General features: G+C 46.2%; 2 protein-coding genes across 2 annotated transcripts in view; one reads left to right on the forward strand and one right to left on the reverse strand.

Moving 5' to 3' along the window:
* Positions 1-1,555: 1,555 nt before the first annotated feature.
* The window catches only part of LOC107271423 (RNA/RNP complex-1-interacting phosphatase), a 36,447-nt gene continuing 19,706 nt past the window's right edge, over positions 1,556-18,296 (reverse strand). Inside the window, exons 5-9 of the mRNA XM_015747409.2 lie at positions 17,200-17,279; positions 8,099-8,142; positions 4,220-4,280; positions 3,818-3,864; positions 1,556-2,584 (exon numbers count right to left, since the gene is read on the reverse strand). Of these exons, the coding sequence (XP_015602895.1) occupies positions 1,803-2,584; positions 3,818-3,864; positions 4,220-4,280; positions 8,099-8,142; positions 17,200-17,279 (1,014 nt within the window). The 3' untranslated portion in view covers positions 1,556-1,802. The remainder of the gene's footprint in view (positions 2,585-3,817; positions 3,865-4,219; positions 4,281-8,098; positions 8,143-17,199; positions 17,280-18,296) is intronic.
* LOC112494904 lies at positions 10,998-17,191 on the forward strand. Its single transcript, XM_025088674.1, has 5 exons — positions 10,998-11,209; positions 11,270-11,520; positions 12,106-12,150; positions 12,220-12,392; positions 12,484-17,191. The coding sequence occupies exons 1-5, from the start codon at positions 11,154-11,156 to the stop codon at positions 12,487-12,489; spliced, it is 531 nt and encodes a 176-aa protein (XP_024944442.1). The 5' UTR covers positions 10,998-11,153; the 3' UTR covers positions 12,490-17,191.

Consider the following 18,296-nt stretch of genomic DNA (forward strand, 5'->3'; position numbering starts at 1 on the left):
GCTACGGGGGTCTTGTAGGTCGAAAGAGTCTGTACTTAAACATAAGACCAAACGTATGATACGCGAGGGAGATAAGTATTGAAGATTTTCTTACTTCTTTTTTTCACTCTGTGTATTTTTTTTTTTTTTTCACCCAGTATATACGTATATACGCGTAGCTCGTAAAGCCGCGATAGATTAAGATAGGACGACACGTGGAACGATGACGACTTCTCAAAAGTGAATTCTGTCCGAAATCCTCCAGTAAACAAGATCGAGTCTTTTGGTAATTGAAGGAGAATCCACATTCTGCCTGACGACTACGGAGACTCGATACCTGATTAGAATTCTAAGCATGCGTGATGCCGTGCGTGTGTCGCTACGTGTTGCCATATATCACCGGCGCGCGCATAATACGCACGCATCCAGGTATTTATTACCCAACAAATTACCATCTAAATTAATATTACGTATTAATCAACACTTCGTAGATAAGGAGCCTAGATACTTTACCTTATATACTCGAAAATTAACGGTTGCCAAACTTTCGCGCTGTACGAATGAGTTGAGTTAATAAATGTCAAATAAAAAAATTTAATTTTTACTTATCGATTACCTATCGATTATTCCCCATACGCCTCACGCGTACTCCTCGCATATACACAAGTATAACGTACGCGCGCAGTATCTCCTCTCGCTATGGCGTGGCAGTGCAATTTCTTAAAGAATTATTCCACGCACGCCAACGGCAGTTTGTGATATATGGGCAGGCGCGCGAGAGACGTGTCCCTCCTACACGCGTGACCTTTGACCGGGGCCGAATATTGAATCACTTTAATATCTCGACGAGACACGAGACACACGACTGTCCGTTCTTTCAGCTTTCCCCGTGAGGCCAATTACATCTGTACACCGAATGCATTATAGGCTCGTTACACAGCCTTACGGAGTCTCATCTTGGAAATCATAGAAATCATCGAGAAGCCTCGCGGGAAAGACGTGGCAAAAAAGTGACCCCGATCGACATACATACCCTTGAGTACCCAGTGATGCAGGTATACGTAAGATCCCATATAAAAAAAAAAATTTTCGAATACCGTCCCCTCCTGGCTACCAAAAAGATCGGGGAGCCCATAGATCCTCCGTCCCTCCTTCTGGATGGCATCGAAACCCTAAGGAATCTCTCGTTCGGTAGGACTTGGAGAAATTGATCTCCACACGAAATGGAACTGTACTGGTATCACGTTGCCGTCAATTATTCCCTGATTTATATCGACTCGTGCGCCATGAGAAGATCCCAGCCACGATGCGCGATCCTATCTTGATCATGGGCACGTGTACCCCTAATTGCGTACAGCGCAACTGGAGCCAGATTTCCAAGTACTTCGGTATCGAAGACGAATTAGGTATCGGGACACTTATTCAATTAGTCGAATTGGTAAGTAGGTGAAATTCATGAATGATAATCATCTGGTAAGGTCTCCTGGTAAATCGGTGGGATCATCTCGTTCCGTACTTTCTCTCCTGCAAGGACAGCGCATGCGGCTCTAGAACGTTTCAAGAGCCACGAAGAATATACAAATAAGCTTGATATATTTATTAGCTCGTACGAACAGTCTCGCTGGATTAATGAGTTATAGGAATTTTTGAAGAAAGGTAACACGTGTAGACCTCAGATTACAAGATATTTGATTAACTTTACTAGAACGTCCTCCAGGTCTTCTGGAGTCGCCTCGTCCATGCGTATCCCAATTTATCGATACGAATGGGACATGGTCCGCCTTTGTTATGTCATTGTCCTTAACACCCTAATTAGGTTGACGTCATTTCTTCGCCGCCGAACAACCTCTGATCCATTTATTCGGCGGCAGGGTCGCCGTTAGGTTCTCCTCGAACGTGTCGACTGTGAAGTCCTGGTCGTTGGGCCTGTTACGCAATTTCGTACGATTGACAGGACGCCTGACAGCGCTGTCAAAAGGTACGGAGGAACCGTCGTTCCTCGCACGATTATATTTAACGATCGAAGAGTAAGAGCCCAGTGACGTGGATGGTTGAGAGGGTGGTCTAATTAGCCTGGGAGGTCCTGACACCCTCAAAGTCGAATGTCTCGGATGATAATTCGTGCAATGATACGAAGGTCCGGGCGGTGGCATTGGCGGTAGGATGGCTGGCGGATTGTGTGGACCAGGTGATGGACAATAGGCTCCGTATCGAGATGGTCTGGATCTGTGTCTGATCCTTGGCGGTGGTAGCGACGGTACCGCTGACAAGGATGGTGGTGGTAACGGCGGCATCATGGGTGCAAAGAGTCCAAACTCAGCACCATCGAACGGATATGGCTGCTGATACGACGAACCTTCAGGGAATCCTCGTCTGGATGACTGATAAGACGTTGGAGCGCTTCTCCAAGACTCCCGAGATGCACTGGACGTGTTCGGCTTTCTCTTTCTTTCCCTTTTCGATCCTTTCTTCCCGACAACATTACGATTACGTCTCTCTACTAACACCACGTGGCTCGTGTCTATCTTCTCGCCCCTGGGTACCTGTTTCAGGCTCTCCACGTAATTCTCGCGTTCGATCGGATAACCGCGTGCCTCTTGGAAAGCTAAAAAAACAGATCAATACAAGTTCAACAAAAAAAATTTCGCATGGATGGATTCAGAGTCACTCTGTATACCCTGTGGAATATAAGTAACCGTGAGAAAAGCTCGATAGCCTTGGCTGTACAAGAAGGGTGAACAGGGTGGTCGTCGATTTCAATGTATATCAAAAGCCGAAGACGCGAGAAACGAGCCTTGGTGTGCTTACGAGTACGTGTAAACGCTCGTGTAAAATATACGAGGAGCTTCGGGCTAAGAAGTATTACTTAGCGTTTTAAAGTGGCATTAATACCAGCGATCGGATGCCAGGGTCGGGTAAGTGGAGGAAAGAAGATATAAGCTACAGCCGTCTGGATGCTGTAACTCCCATCTCGTACGGGGCGCGCTAACGGAGTATCATATTTACATACGGTGGTGACACTAAACGCCCTGCTTTACGAGGCGGCCCTGCGTGAAATATCGACGGAGCAGCCCTTGATCGTCGATCGTCGCCCCCCGCGAATGGATTACGAGGCTAAAGAATTAACTGGTATAAAGTCGTGGAATCGCGTGGGAGTGGATCCTGGTATTCGGCCGGTATAATTGATAATGTCGCAGAGCGACGGTCGAAGCGAGAGACTCAGGAATTTTCATTTTGACCTTTATCATCGAGAAATCGTTTGGCTCGCGTGATACGCGGTACGTATGGGAAGTGAGAAATTTACTTGGACAGAAAAGACATGGGTTAACGTGCCTCTTAACTCGCGTCGAAATCGTTTGAGCCGTCGGTAATATAACTTCTGGCCACATTAGCCGAGATTAGGTCAGGGCCGTCTAGAATGATGGTATTAAAGGCAGCGTTCAGGGGGTAGCAATAAAATCCCATTTTCCCATCTACCAATCCTAATTAAACCTGGTAACTCCGTATTGTCTCTCTATGGTGTAGGCGCCGCCTTTTTGGATACTGATTTTATCTTTCTGAATTATGGGTATCTACCGATGCTTTGCGTCATGGCTTAGTAATTATCAGCGGTGTAGATTTCACTTGGATTTAGAATACCGACGAGAGAAAACCGAGCTGATTAATCTTTATGGGTTGTACGCAAACACTCGTCTCGGATATCTGTAGTGAAGATGACTTAAGATCGTGAAGATTTATCTTTTCGCAAGCGATACGTTTGGATTGTCAAACCGATCCAAAAGAAATTGGATCTCTCCGAGGTATACAAATTTTTAATACAATCTCTTAATGCCATTACCTTTAAGTGCGTCCTGGTACTCCCAGCCTAATTGCTGCACGAGATATCTATAATAAAAAAGAGAAAAGAAAGGAAATAAGAGAACGTGGAGTTTGCGTGCTCGAAGGCTCTACGAAAAAACGAATTAGATTTCTATCGAAATACGTAAAGCGACAAAGTGACTTCCTATAACGTCGAGAGGAAAATAACGAAACTTCGTTTACGACCAAAATTCGTTTCTCCCCTCAAAAGAATGCCACTTCACGTACGAGAATTCAACAAGAATTCCCAACTCGACTATAAATACAATTAGCTAATTAGACCTGTATACTATACTCAGTAACGATCAGTGTACCGATGACCGGACTAACTCATGATACTGCCTATTCTACATATATACACAATAAGAACCGAATGACTTACCGGCAGATCATATATCCGGTGCGATTGACCCCATGAGTACAATGGACTCCTATGAGATCATCTGTAACATAAAGAAAATTATTTCTCGGTAAGATCGATAACAAAGTTTCACGAACGTTCGTCTCTTATCGGAAACGTAAACTATCGGAGCAAACGATTGAAAAAAAAAAAAGATATGTATCAACTAAATGTTACAATGATCGTACGACAATTTTCATTAAGCAACCTCGTCGTACAGTCCTGTAAGAAAATAATGCAAAGTATCAAAAGGAGTTTTACAGCCAACTAACTTTCTCAATGTCTCCTCCTTCCTTTCCCCGATAACCCATGATCAATCACCTGGTTAATTTGGCAACAGATCGATAGTGATTTGTACCCATCGTTCCCGAAGAGACTCTCCGTACCGATGGTACACGGTGCCGTTCGTGTATCGGCGGGAGCGCAGTTAATAAAAAGAGTGAAAAAAGGGGAGACGAGAGAGACGAAGAAAAGGGGGAACAAGAAAGGAAGAAAAAGACACAAGGAGTGCCCGACCGAACAAGACAAATTGCTCGGGAGCCTCTGGACCGCGATAGAATAAAATACAAAAGAGTGAGGTTAAGCGTTCTTGCGTAATATACTGGCAAAAGTCACTCCTCTCTGTCGGTACCGATCATTGTCGTATATCGACCAATGGCTCGAATCCTCGTGGTACAACCTTATAAGGAATTTTTATAGCTCTCCGAGTATACACCGTGGAACCGCGAAATAAAAGCATCGCGAGTATCACGATTCCATGGATCATCAATTTAATCCTCCGAGCGTGCGCCGTGGCCCGCGCCGAACCCAGCAAGGGGCTGATTATAATATTATCGCAAATTGCCGGCAAAAAGCTGCGACGAATTCACGAGGAACCTCGCGACCCTGGTACATACGAGCCAGTCACGACGTCATGGTACGGGCCGCATGCCTTCTACGAGGAAAGTGTAGCTTTAATGGGGAAGAAGCACGTGCGTAAGGGACTCTGTACTTTTGAGGCTACCGTACTTCGGTAAATAAGGTATTAAAATTACGTATTCAAGATGAATATTAATTGAAAAGAAGAAATTAGGGATCACGATTGAAACAAGCCAATATCACGTATAGTTCGAAAATTTAAACTGGGATATAGGAGAGCAAATTCTATAGAGGGGTCTACCTTGAATTTTGCTGATCGGTATGTCTGTCTTTGTCTTACTCGTGCGAAGGCTCATAAGTCCGTCTCTCTCGCACTCGTGACAGGTATAGAAAACTCGAAAAATCCTTCGACGAGAGATAAACTTCTTTCGATCGATCGATCAAAATTGCCAGTTTACAAATGACGTCTTTAAGACCCAGTATGCTTGAGAATGTCCACGGCACTGCTTACTTCAGACGTCTCGTGAGAGAATTCCTCGATACGCCTTTCTGACTCGTGTCCTAACAAGGTAACTTCTGACGCGTATTTTGAAGCCAGCCGAAGGGAAAGTTTGTCAGATTAAAGAGTCGCCCTGCTCGAGTCCGAAATGGCGAAGATCGTTCGGGTTCGCCAAAAAGTGGTATAATTCAAGAGCTCTGTATATCATAAGGACGAAGGACACGAGGTCGCGCCTAAAAACGAGAAGGTAATCCGAGTTGCTCCGGTTTGCTCATTCGACCGGGGCGCAACCTCAGCTCATTCCTTCCTGCGCGTTATCTTCCACGAGGTCATCTCGGCCGAGTTTGCATGCTGAGTAACTTATACGCCTAGTAGGAGACAACTGAGAGATCTTATTCCAGGAACACGTCGCCATCTAATGCGAATCTGGAGCGTGCACCCCGGCGCGCACATTCGCAAACTGCCCAACTTAGATAAAATCTTTAAATGGATCGCGAGATCGTTATGGGATCGTTTCGCCGGATTGATTTTATACGTATACTCGAAACCGAGAGTACAGGCTAGACGAAAAGTAGCCGCTTTAAAAGTCAACCTTTGTCTCTGGCTCCATATACATAATCCGATATACCCATATGCACGTACTAAACCAAGATACGTGAAGACGTAAGATATACGGACTCGGTCTGAACTCATTGTTAGAAGTTCGGGGTACCTGAAGACCCCCTGCCGTTACTAAGCTCAAATCAAACATCAGTCAACGGTAGTACAACAGCGGCAAAACTGATGTCCAATGTATCGTTACAATCCACGTACATGGACCAGGGTCTGATCGATCCAGAATCCGTTGATGGACCAGCGATGACCTGGAATACGTCAAGAGCTCTGGGTAGGCGGGAAATTCAAAATTTTTCTTGGCAGACTCCCTTGTAAAGGTGTTACAATTATACGCCGAATGGCAATACTTAAGAGACTCGACCAAGGTGGGCTGGGTTACGTAAAGTACTCGTGGTTCTAAGGTACAAACAATTATGTCCAGGCCGGTACGTATCACTGTCGATCACGCGGCTCCATCAAAGACAAGATCATCGATCGTATCTCAAAATCCATTGATCCACTGTATGGGTGGTAGGACGTGCTACGATCGGCAGTAATACATTTGGAGAATAGACACGTTCATCTTCGAGAAATTGTTGTTAGGTAACATGGGTAGGTATTATATATGGATGATACGTATAACACCGGTCCAAATGATCTCATGATTTTTTGGTAGCTCAAAGTGAATACGACGGAGGACTAAGAGAGCGGTGGCTTCGGGCTATGATTCTGTGCCACTCCCTACGCGCATGGTTTTTCGTGCTACCAGAGTAGTCACGGGAGTATCCCGAAGGGACGTGGTTAATGTGGTAATATGATATATATGCAAGGATGGGTTCAAATAGCCTCTGGTGATTCTGAAGGAACGATGCTAGTTGGTAGCCGCCATACGTGAGAAACTGACAGTGCGATCGGGTTGACTATAGAAATTATCTTAATATCTACACCACCCACCATGCTGGTGCGTCTATGTGACTCCTAGGAAATTAGACAAAGTGTAGTCGAGAAAAATTAATAAATCAAAGATCCATCAGGTGCGTGTCTATTCCTATCTTATGGGACACAGACTATTGTTTTTTGAAATTGAAAGTCCCGACCTCAGGGCTGAACGTGCAGAGAGACACCAGAGAGATAGCAGCATGTGGATCCATGATAATGCCCAAAGGACCCAAAAATCAATCGTTGCCCACTCGACATTGGGTATTGGGTATTGATAAAAGCTAAGTGGGGACCGATGGATGGGGCCTCAGCGGTCCCTTTTGCTTCGGAATGCGTCGTCCAAGTCACTGAGACTCGTTCCTGGTGTACCGGGGTACCTTCTTCATCATGCTTCCTGGGTCCTATTTCAACAGTTCTCATTTATCCATCTGCTGTGGTACCTATGAGCAGCGTGTATTCGTGGATCAAGTTCAGAAGGATCTATACGAAATCTAGATCCTCGCTGGCCTCCTTGGGTGCTACGGGAAGTCTACGGAGAAGTCAAAGCAAAACGAAGTATGACAAAGTGCAGAGAGGATGAGAAGCGCTTCGAGCAGCAACTTTCTTCTTCTCTTAGCCGGTTGATAAACGGCGGCAGATAATTAACAACAGGGCATGTATGTACGTACGGGCTCAACTGCAAGTACATGGCGTGGGCGATTACCTCTGCTCTCTGAACGCGAGTTGCTCGAGCTGCGTTCTGAGGATGGCTAACGAAATTTTCAGGGACGGAAGCCGAGTCGCGATCTCACGGGTAAAAATGAGGGGGCCTCCCGAGGCTCTCGGGTACTCGTTCTTCGCGCGCGGCATAAAATTGCGGGCGCCATAACGAAAAGTAAATTAAGAAGGCCCCACTGGTACAGTCAAGCTAAAAAAGTATCATATCTCACAAATACCTACGTATTTGAACTTTACTGTAACGACGTGCTTACCTGGTCCACCGGTAGAGGCGAAGTCGTCCATCACTTTGAAGAATCTGCAAAAATAAAAAAATATATATATAACAAGCATGTATTTAACATCCGAGATGCGTATCAGTGGTAACCACAGTTTCATTTCCACGGTTGGCAATAAAATCGAAGTTGGTACGGTTACGAGGTAGAACGTTGGATAATGGAGGAAGTGCCGTAAAGGAATAAAATTAACATTTTATCGAGTCCGCGGGGCGGTAGCGCCGAATTAGCGCCAGGGCGTGATATAACCAGGGTTTCGAAAATTTATAGTCGGTCAACCCTTATTTATTTTCGCGATGCTAATAATTTCGATCCCGACGCTGGTAATCGACGCGGCTGCCGTGTATCGGAGACGGTAGGTTAAGGACCGATCGAATTTCCATCGAATCGATAAAATAATAATCAGCTAAATAAATATTCAAATATGCTAACCGCCGGTTCGATCTCTTTTCCTCCCTTTATTTTTCTTAAATTTCATACATTCTTTGTTTTCTTCCCTTCCTCGGGCTTCCCTTCCACGTAATAGGTATGCAGAGCGTGCAGTCAACTTTTGAGTACACGGTAACGAGGCCTACCCGACCCGATAGCGCTGCCCTGTACCGAATGCTGTTACGACGTATATAGACACACGCGCGAGCAATCTACAGGTCGTTTCAGTCCGGTTTTCGCGTGGGACCCAAAAGGGGGGGTCGCGGCGCTAAACGATTTGATTAGAGAATCGCCGAGGCCCCGGGAACGTTTCCAGGAAGGTTAGCGGCTCCCTTTGTGAGCCTCCCGAAGAGGGAGCTTCCCATTCCGCTCTTCCTCGACTCTTCGCAGATTCAAAGATAGAGGGTCCAGCCTCGTAATAATTCACGGATGGGTGCCGTGCATCATCCCTTTTTCTTTCCTTCGGGATAACTCGGCTTATTAACGAATTAACCTACGACTACTCGATAAATTATCAGGAAGAGTCACGACGCGATCCCCGTTCGCATTCCCCAGGACATTCCATCTTCGGTACCCCGGTGCAGCATAGACCCACGGTGCTCCGGAGTCCCTAATCCGAACAAGGAAGAGGAATCCTCCGAAGGAATCGTTCCACTCGGTATCCAGGATCTTGATAGAAATCGATGTAACTCAAACCTTTTTTCTTCGCATTCCCCTGGACGATCAGGTGGGGGTCCCTATATAACTCCGACTCCCCTTGAGAAAAGTTGCCGGCAGTCATTGTGTGCAGAGGAGGGGGGGGGCCTGATTGTGCGGGGCCCTATCGAAGACCTTAATAGGCCGTTTTAACGCCCTCATCCCTTTCATCTTCGACGCAACCCCCTACAGCACCGATTAGTCTAACGTGATTATAACCACTAACTCACTTCACTCACTCACCGACTCATTCTTTTCTGGTTCCCGTGTCTAATATCGCTTGGCTATAAGGTGGCCATTACAAATGGGGCCCCCTTAGGTCATAATGACTCTCACAATGCCAGTTTGGGCCCGCGCCAACTGCCGCATTCATTTCATCCCTTCGAATCGACTGTATTTAACGAGTAGCAGATCCACGTATTCCTTCCCCCTATACACCCCCTCATACGTATGACAGAATCAAAAATAGGGTTCTATAGGAATTTCACTGAAATAAAAATACTGAGCTGACACGAGCAGTTGGAATTCAAAAATTCCTATGTTGGCTAGTGAAAAAAAAAAAAAAAAAATGCCAAGGTATCAATCAGCCCATAGGGTGAGCACCGGCGAGCACCTTCAGGATGAAATATCGAAATAGTGGCTGAAGGGTGGGCCAGCACACGGCGCCCAGTGAAAAATGACGAGCGTTAAATTAATTTGACTCGGATTTGAATTACAGATTCGTGACCGCGGCTAGAGGGAAGTGTCGGTAGGAACATGACGGTTCGCGCCGTGCCCAGTGGGAATCCGCCACCTCGGCTGATCCTCTGACCAACCAAATCCGAAACCGCATGGCTAACGCAGACTGATACATTGTCTCACTCTCGGCAGTCCCCAGAGTGAATCGAACATCAATATTTATAAAACCCACCATCTATCAGCGAGTCGGCTTCCCAGGAAAAACATACAACGTCAACCCCCGAGGCGTTTCCGCAGACTCAGAGACCCTCCTACAGAATCCACCCTTGGACTCATAAAGGCCGTTATTAACTCATCCGCACAGACGATGCATCTTCCACGTAATTTCTACATGAGATTCCAGCCTTGACCCACCTATTGTCAAATGACAAAACGGCCTATCGATTAAACACGAAATTGGCTGTTTTTATTTTTCTCAACAAGATGGAAAGGGGATAGTTAAGACGTATCACTGAGCATAACACGCGATGAATGAACGAGGCATTAACTGGCATTATAAGCAGCCTAGGCGCGTACGGCATTGTCCGGTGTGAATATAGCGGCAAACCCAAGCCAAGGTACAGGGAGAGATACATGGAGCTATGAACAGCATTTATAGCCGCGTGATAGTCGGACATACATGGGGCTCATTTGAATATCGCGGCGTGTGTGGCCGAGAAACGTGTGCGCAGGCGCCCACCGGTAACTACTACTACGTGTGTCAGTACCCGTGTAATACGCAAACGCGCAAACGCACGGCGTTACACCTCGATCGCGTGCGTGTGCGCGCGCCCATCGCTAGAGCTGGAATCCCGTACGAGCGCGCGCGCGCGCGCGCGCCCGATCGCTGATTAACGGCTTTGTTTCGCTGAGCACGCGAACCCGCAATTATTCAGCCTGAACGAAGCGTTCGCGCGGCCCGTTATGTAGAACAGCGTAAAAGGACGCGACGCGATAACGTCTTCCTCGCGATGCTCTTTTTTTATCATCCAAGAATTTACGGTACGAGCGAGCGCAGCTCGTTGCGCTACTGTTTTCCAGGCATTTACAAGCGCTCGCAACCCGACCGGCCATTACTTTGACAAACACAAAATTTTCGAACGTCACTATTTTTTTGAAATACAAATTTTTTTTCGTAAACCCACAACAAATTCGAGCATTAGTCAAATTTAGAATTTTTTTTTGAAAAATCATGAGTTGCGGTTGTCAAGGACCAGATCCCAACGTACCCTATTCGTCATACGAGATGTATTTCAATGGTAATTAAATAAAATGGATTTGTTATTGTTCAAACTTTTTTTTTTTCAGATCCCCACCCGAAGGAGGAAGACTCTATAATCGGCAGCCTCTAGATCCTTACGGCGGTGGCGCACGAAGACAGTTGGTGTATGACGATGATGAGGTTTCCGCACCAAATTCACTGGGACGTCCTAGGGATCCTACTGGATCCTTATACTCCAGAAGAGAGCGTAGCAGATTAGGACCTATACGAGGAGTAGGAAATCGTCCTGATCTAGCGGAATTGACAGGAGTGGCGATTGCGCGTCGTCGACTGAGCTGTGAGAATCTATTTTTAGTACCGATCGTGAAAAGGAACAGTTTGATAACAGTAGGGGAGAAACAAGGTCCCAGCGAACATTTGGCATAGTCGCCATTATGCGAGGATGTTATCGTCGCAATGAGAATTTCGTGACGCGTGACTTTAATATCGCAACCTAATGCCGTACCCTTATGTCGCAACGGTTTAACACTTTCGACTCTCATTCGCGCTTGACTCTTAAAACTTACTCATATACGCCCGATAATGGCCTCACACAACGAGGAAGACTGACTGCGAGGATGTTCCTCGTAGAATTTTCTGCGTCTTGTCATCTTTATTACGGCGATTTACATAATACAATCTTACAAAGGTTGCGAACCGTTTTATACGCGCGAGCACCTACGCCCTCTGCTTGGTTCACACGTTCGCTCTCTCACCGGTAAAGGCTCTCGGGGGGCTATCACTTTCGGTATTTATTTCATCGGAAAATCATTTCGTGTTATGCACCGTAGACGCGCTTACGAATATTCACCGAATTGCTTTGGGCATTGCTGGATCGAAATATCCCATCGTGTAAATATACCGTGGGAAATTTTACTTTCAGTCGACAATATCTCGGACATGGAAGACGACGACGTTGAGGAACCTGGTGAGTGATTGGTTTAATATTTTTAAAAAAATTTTTCTAATCATTCGAAATGAAATTCTTTAAAAATAGTTCAAGTCGATAGAAGACGCAGAGCTAATCTTCCTTCGCAGCCAGCACCCCAATGTCTTGCTGGACAACCTGATATGGCGATGATAAGACAAAGGCAACGAAAAGCAAGAAACACCAGTGAAGGCGCACCTAGGATGTCCTACGTCACAAAGGGAGGTGGAAGAGTAATGAGGGTAAGAAAAAGAAAAAAAAAAATTGGCAAATACATCAACGATTTTTTAAAGAGAATTTTGTAGTCAACTAACGATTCATTGTTATTCGCAGATGTGATGAAAAAATATTTTGGAAATATCGAGGGCAAAAATTTTGGAAAAATTTTTCAATAAGACATATGAAACTATGCTCGGACTACTTGGAATTCTTTAGTTATTAAACCAACTCCTTGCTGAGACTACAGTGTCGACTGCCGATCCACTTGTTGTAACTAAGAGAAGATGAAGCAGGTTGCGCAACCACAAGATACATGGAGTGATCCTGGGCATATATCTGGGCCGCGTCAAAAAATTTATTCCGTAAGGTCCATCACTCGTGAGGCTCGTGCTTCCTGAGAGGCAGTTCAATGGCAACGTAAGATCGCTCGTGTTTGAGGATGTTTAATGCATGGCCTGGCAGCCTGATCGTAGGTAGGTGAATGGTTCCCGCTGTTTGTACGGCTGTAGTCGCTGAACGAACCACGAAGCACCGGGCTCAGACTTGGGAACCCTGAAGAGATCTTAGAAGTACTCCGCAAACACTTTGAACGACTGTTTCTCAATCGGTGCCCCACGCGCGTCCATGAATACACTCTCGAGCGATCAGCAGCAGCAGCAGCAGCAGCAGCAGCAGTAGCAAAGAGCAACAGGAGTTTAGTTTGACGATCTTGCATCCCCTCCGACTGGACCAAAAATTCACTTGGTATAAAATTTGAAACATCTTTCGATACTTTCAGCACTCCCAATCGAAACAGCGTTAACGCGTACACAAGATATGAGCATGGTTAGAACAAACCGACAGAGCATAATAAACCGGCGCAAATTTACGTAATGAAGAGATCGGCCCGGGTGGTCCTGAGAGATGCTTCGGATCTCACGTCCAGACATCCTCGGGAGCGAGGATGATCCTCGTACTCTCCTCGAGGCGAGGTCTCCAGGTGATGGCACGTAAAGTAAGAAGTAACGCACATTATGCATACGAGAAACATCACATGAGTTACCACCCACAATCAAGTCCCAACTGTTTCTCTTTATCTTTCCCATCCTCCCTGGTCCATCCTCGACCCACCAGACTACAGACTCCAGACGAGCTCATGTCAAAATATTTGAGATGGGTTCACCTCGACCCGTGCTCTTTGAGCCATGGACCCGATCACCTTTGCGTCCGAGTGGCTGTGTCGCAATTCTATCATTTCGCACTCGCATAGTTCGCGCGAAGTGAAACCATAGAAAATCCTCCTCCACCCCGTAAAAAACCTAAAATAAACAATGTAAAAGATAGTCTCCCACCATGGCGAACGGTTAGAATTTCCAATGGGGGTTTCAAGCGTGGCTAATTAATTCAATGGCGAACATCGAAAAACTCTCTCGACTTCAAGACTCGCGAAGAACCGATCTTGACCCAAGTCCCACCTTCCGATTCTCCTCGTTGCCGGTGTCTCCTTACGCCCCATAGGATGTATGGCCATTGTCTTGCAATACGAGACAGGGAACACGCGAAAACCTATGTTCGACGTCTCGGCGAATAAAGACGTCGCATGGTGAGGCGCCAAACACCCACGTGCAGCGACCCTGGGGGAGAGCAGTCCACCGTATTATTCCTCGCCAGCAAGTATCCTTCGACCAAGACGAGAATTGATCATGGAACTTGAGGAATTCACCGGTAACATATCTTTCGGCCGGAGTACCAGCCATTTATTTTACGTCCAAAGGAAAAAAAAAAAGAAAGAAAAAAATCCATCGCCACATTATATCCCCGTTACGTCGAATCATGCATTAGTCTTCCCCCCCACTTCACGAATTAACGTATCAATTAACACGACATTCCATGCAAAATTACTTAATCAAAGCCCGTGAGGCTAACGAGATGCTATCATCAAGATTATCATTGGTTAGCCATAGTACACGTTACACGAGGTGCAAGTTTAATGTACCCAGAGACATCCTTATCTCCGTCGCTATCAACAAGATTCGTCTGACACACAGACGCGCACAGAATATATGACCAGCGTCCAGTAAGCGTCCCATAGGAAACGACTGTACGTCAACCGGCAAGATTACTCCCAGCATCCCAATACGATTTCCTGACTTTTCCCATTAGCACAGTACCGAGCTACCAAAATGAGCAGATCTACCGAAATCCCAGCAGACCTCTTTGAACCCGATCCCACATTATTATCACCATTGATTTGTCCATTTGTCGAGAATTTCACGCGACAACCATCAAGCGACGTTCCCAACGACGACAATTCAATCGGCCCCAGTCCCGGTTCTCGACGCTGACCAAGACGCCAAGGAGGAGCAAGATGATCGAGTACTCCTCGGCCCAAGGGATTCTCCTCGAACATGCAAAGTCGAACGGCGCATAAAAAAGCCCAGCACGCCAAGAGGTTCGTGCTAACGAACGAGACACGGTTGTCACAACACGTCACGATTAACATACCTTCCGCGTCTCAGCTTAGGAAACAAGACGAGCAATCAATCCATACGAGTTCCGTCGATTAAGAGTCAAATCACGCGAATGGGCAGCCCCAGCCGAAAGCTTCGACCTGGTACCCGTTGATTCGATACGTCATAAATAGGACGTAATCACGTTAGAAATTGATTACGCAATAACGTGCAATTTAATTCGACCGCGATTAACTTCCCTCGAAACACTCCGTGTCCCTTCTGTAGGTTTCACCGCCAGCAATGAGGATTCGGTAGCGCCGAGTTACGAGTCTCCTGGCAATTATAATGCATCTGATAAGTGGCGCCAGTCCTCCCTACGCGTTAGAGCCACGTAGCCTGTACGTAGCGATGCACCACTGCGAGCTCCGGAGCAATCCGATACGGTCAAAGAGCGCATTACGCCATTGTGATTGATGAAACAGCCAGACAGAAAGAGTGCATGGCTAACAGGAAGAGTTTCGTGTTACACGTACTTCATTTCTTCCCCGTGATTGGATTGGTTGGCACGTGGGCGTTTTCGGCAGCTTACGTGAACTCTTGACCCTCGGTATGGTCGCCTCTCTTTGGTAATATTAAAAATGCATCTTTAAGGCCGTCCCGGTAACGATAAATGGAGAACGATGACCTCGGTGACAGTCGCGAGACCTTTCGAAATTGATACGACCTAGGCAATAACATTCACTGAACCTTGCAGCTATTAGTAGCGATTAGCACTGCCATTACAGTATTACCATCTAATACTGATGCTACTAGCTTCGGTATTGCCTCCTACTGCTTCTATGCGCTCTGAGAGCCCCGAGGTACCTTTGCCGTGGGTTTACGTATAGGCGCACGAGAGTTCAAGGATATCTAGTATATTAAGTGGCGCCTAGTTTCACCTCCGACCCCGTTACTTACCTTTCGGCGAGTTAACCGAACCAATCCTATCAAGGATGCAGTTAATCACGACGTACGTGGCTCTGCCGTTACTCACAGAGCCATCGGGGACTCAAAGAGATCAACAAGTAATTAAGGAGATGCCTTTCGCACATTCGTACCTACCGGCCGTTAAGGGCTCAGTTTGACTCAAGGCCATTTTATATGGGAATAATACGAATTCACGTGCAAAGTCCGTGAATCCTTGGCGAATTTCTTACTGCGTGGACAAAAAAGATGTCCTTATATTTCTGGCAGGATTGCCAAGGCCAGAGAATTATTTCTACAGAAATAAATTGTAAGTAGGTTCTTCTTGCTTGAAAAGTGGATCGACGTAAGAAAATGTTCTATAATAATTTTCTATGATGCGATAAAATCGTAAGAAAAAAAATTCAGCATATAGCATATTCTGCATATAGAGTATAGCTATGGAATTGAAGTGTATTCCCGTGGGAGCTAACTGGCACGCAATACCTCCCGGTAGGGAATGAAGATCGTAAGCGGGCAAGAGGGAGCGCATCGTTACGACTGAAACGCAAAGACGAGACGACAATGACGGCGCAGTAAAAGTCACCGTATTTACGTACAGCCTCCGCCGTCGTGTCTTCCCGGCTGTTGCGTTCAAACGGGACCCGTAAAGGGTCTTTCGCGTGCAGAAGGATTTCCGTGAGTTTCCTATATGATTTCGATTTTCTTGACTTCGTTATACGAGCACTCAATAATCCTCGTACGTTCGCGTAAAGATAAAAAGAAAAAGCCAAAGAAATTTACTACAGTCTGTACCCCTTAGAGGGCAAAGTCCTTTGAGTATGGGAAAATATTTTCGGTCATACCGCGTACGAGATCGAGGAGGGTGAAAGAAACGTGAAGTGGGAATGACTGAGAGTGAGAGAGAGAGAGAGAGAGAGAAGTAACAGGATCAAAGGAGTGAGTGAGAAGGAAAGGAGAGAAAATAGAAAGAGACACGCCGACCCAGACCGAAAATATCTAAGAGAGAGCTCGCGAACGATGCTCAGCGTTCGGTAAATCATCGGACGTTTATTGCAGTTAATTAGCCGGCTGGCCAGTCCGCGGGCCTGTTTTGCATGCGAGTCGAAGGGAGGTTGCGTGAGAGACGAAGTGTGCGTGCCGTGCGAGTGGGAACGCGTGTGCGTGGCGCCGTGCAAAGGTTAACACGCTCCTCCGTCTCCCGAGCAAGGAGGAGCGTCGACGCCGCGACGCAGGCGTCCCGGCGCGTACAAGCTCAGAACCTGAACCCCGGGGATCCTCTTCGACTGTCATCGACTCGTTCCGTAAGTTCGCGGCTTTCCCGATACTTTTCATTAACGGCTTAGACGTCGAATGACGAATTTCAATGAAACGCCCTGTACATGCAATAGCCTTCACTTTGACTTATTATACGTATATTCCAATAGGTACTCACTGATTGACGCAGTTCTGTTGAGGTATCACTCTACCGGTCACGTAGATCTTCCTGTAGGTGACGCCGGCATTGATGATGTCCTGGAACGAGGCGATTGTCAATTTTATAAAATCTTTGAAAAATATGTCGGGGATGCCGAGGGGAGAGGGTATAAAATAAAAATATAAAAATGGGTAACGCGCGTGGACAAGCTCACGGGTTCATGGCTGGTTTACGGCTATAAATCAATCATCCAGTGATAGTACCGGGCGTCCTATCGGTATCAAAGGTACGCATCGGGTTGGCCAACCGCGCCACTAATTATCGAGGCTAATTATTACACAACCTTTGTTAATTATGAATAATTATTGAGCCATGGGTGCGGGAGGCTGGCTGTGTTAGTGTAACAACGCGTATCGGTTACACGCGGCGGCTCCGGCTTTGAAATCGTAAAACGAAACGAAAGCGCTAAGCCAAAGGAGAACCGAAACGCGATGATCCTAGGATGACGATCAGCCTGTAGATCCACTAGCGTCACTATATAATACCATCAGCATCGTCATTCGCGTCCGCTTCTCTCTCTCTCTCTCTCTCGCTCTCTCTGCACCACCTCCTCCTCCTTCTTCGCCTCCTCGACAGAGACATCTTCTACAAGGGAGACGCGTATGCATATGCATGAACCTCTCTATTATCTATCCCCTGTGGTTCTCAAACATTCACGACTTCGCCTTATCCCCCGCGACCGGCAATGTCATTACGAAATTAATGTCTATCGGGGCCTCACGTCAAATTAGCCTTACGTAATAAAGTCATTGACTCGTCTAACACAATCGCGATTAGATCTAAAATAGAATTCAATGTAACAATTTGCCCGTGAGAAATTTAATAAATATAAAGGTGACTACCTCAGACACGAATATAATTATTGTCATTGGAATGACAATGGAATTTTAATTTTTTCGTAAAAATTATTTTAAATCCACGTTATATACAATTTTCAAAGTACATTGATAACCACTGTGAAGTTACCCCGCTCGCTTATATTAAACCAATTATATCTGGCTGATTGGTGGACGTGACACTGACAGCGGCGATACGTACACAGTCCCTCCCCCCCT

This window comes from Cephus cinctus, unplaced genomic scaffold, assembly GCF_000341935.2.
Source record: "Cephus cinctus unplaced genomic scaffold, Ccin1 Ccin1_scaffold0970, whole genome shotgun sequence".
In the NCBI taxonomy this organism is placed as follows: domain Eukaryota; kingdom Metazoa; phylum Arthropoda; class Insecta; order Hymenoptera; family Cephidae; genus Cephus; species Cephus cinctus.